General features: G+C 62.1%; 1 protein-coding gene across 1 annotated transcript; it reads right to left on the reverse strand.

Annotated features, from left to right (window-relative positions):
* Positions 1–176: 176 nt before the first annotated feature.
* Positions 177–1,451, reverse strand: VOLCADRAFT_71999 (uncharacterized protein; the record flags this gene model as incomplete). Its single annotated transcript, XM_002959867.1, has 4 exons — positions 177–258; positions 801–848; positions 1,092–1,139; positions 1,360–1,451. Coding segments are annotated over 4 exons (270 nt in total), but the record flags the coding sequence as incomplete, so codon positions are not given.
* Positions 1,452–1,543: the final 92 nt, after the last annotated feature.

A 1,543-nucleotide genomic window follows, 5' to 3' on the forward strand; every position in this document is an offset into this window, starting at 1 on the left:
CGGCAGCACGCGTGATAGGGGCGCTGGGTCCGTGGCACTGGGGGGGTGCGTTGCTGATGTGACTCCCGTCACGTCGTTATCACGTGATGGTCCAACCTGGTTAACGCGCGTGTGTGTATGCATGTATGTATGTGCTTGTGCGGTATCGTTCCCTTGTGTGGCGTACCCGCTGCAGGCTACGACGGGGGGTGCTGGCCACTTGGGAGGCACCTGCCCGGGGCAGGAGAAGCAGCAGGTGGGTCCGCCTTGCATGTTGGGCTTAGTATGGGGGGGAGTAAACCCTGCCGTTAACGGCAGCACGCGTGATAGGGGCGCTGGGTCCGTGGCACTGGGGGGGTGCGTCGCTGATGTGACTCCCGTCACGTCGTTATCACGTGATGGTCCAACCTGGTTAACGCGCGTGTGTGTATGCATGTATGTATGTGCTTGTGCGGTATCGTTCCCTTGTGTGGCGTACCCGCTGCAGGCTACGACGGGGGGCGCTGGCCACTTGGGAGGCACCTGCCCGGGGCAGGAGAAGCAGCAGGTGGGTCCGCCTTGCATGTTGGGCGTAGTATGGGGGGGAGTAAACCCTGCCGTTAACGGCAGCACGCGTGATAGGGGCGCTGGGTCCGTGGCACTGGGGGGGTGCGTCGCTGATGTGACTCCCGTCACGTCGTTATCACGTGATGGTCCAACCTGGTTAACGCGCGTGTGTGTATGCATGTATGCATGTATGTATGTGCTTGTGTGGTATCGTTCCCTTGTGTGGCGTACCCGCTGCAGGCTACGACGGGGGGCGCTGGCCACTTGGGAGGCACCTGCCCGGGGCAGGAGAAGCAGCAGGTGGGTCCGCCTTGCATGTTGGGCTTAGTATGGGGGGGAGTAAACCCTGCCGTTAACGGCAGCACGCGTGATAGGGGCGCTGGGTCCGTGGCACTGGGGGGGTGCGTCGCTGATGTGACTCCCGTCACGTCGTTATCACGTGATGGTCCAACCTGGTTAACGCGCGTGTGTGTATGCATGTATGTATGTGCTTGTGCGGTATCGTTCCCTTGTGTGGCGTACCCGCTGCAGGCTACGACGGGGGGCGCTGGCCACTTGGGAGGCACCTGCCCGGGGCAGGAGAAGCAGCAGGTGGGTCCGCCTTGCATGTTGGGCTTAGTATGGGGGGGAGTAAACCCTGCCATTAACGGCAGCATGCGTGATAGGGGCGCTGGGTCCGTGGCACTGGGGGGGTGCGTCGCTGATGTGACTCCCGTCACGTCGTTATCACGTGATGGTCCAACCTGGTTAACGCGCGTGTGTGTATGCATTATGCATGTATGTATGTGCTTGTGTGGTATCGTTCCCTTGTGTGGCGTACCTGCTGCAGGCTACGACGGGGGGCGCTGGCCACTTGGGAGGCACCTGCCCGGGGCAGGAGAAGCAGCAGGTGGGTCCGCCTTGCATGTTGGGCTTAGTATGGGGGGGAGTAAACCCTGCCGTTAACGGCAGCACGCGTGATAGGGGCGCTGGGTCCGTGGCACTGGGGGGGTGCGTCGCTGATGTGTACCAGTAATCC

Source organism: Volvox carteri (assembly GCF_000143455.1).
Source record: "Volvox carteri f. nagariensis unplaced genomic scaffold VOLCAscaffold_1062, whole genome shotgun sequence".
Taxonomy (NCBI): domain Eukaryota; kingdom Viridiplantae; phylum Chlorophyta; class Chlorophyceae; order Chlamydomonadales; family Volvocaceae; genus Volvox; species Volvox carteri.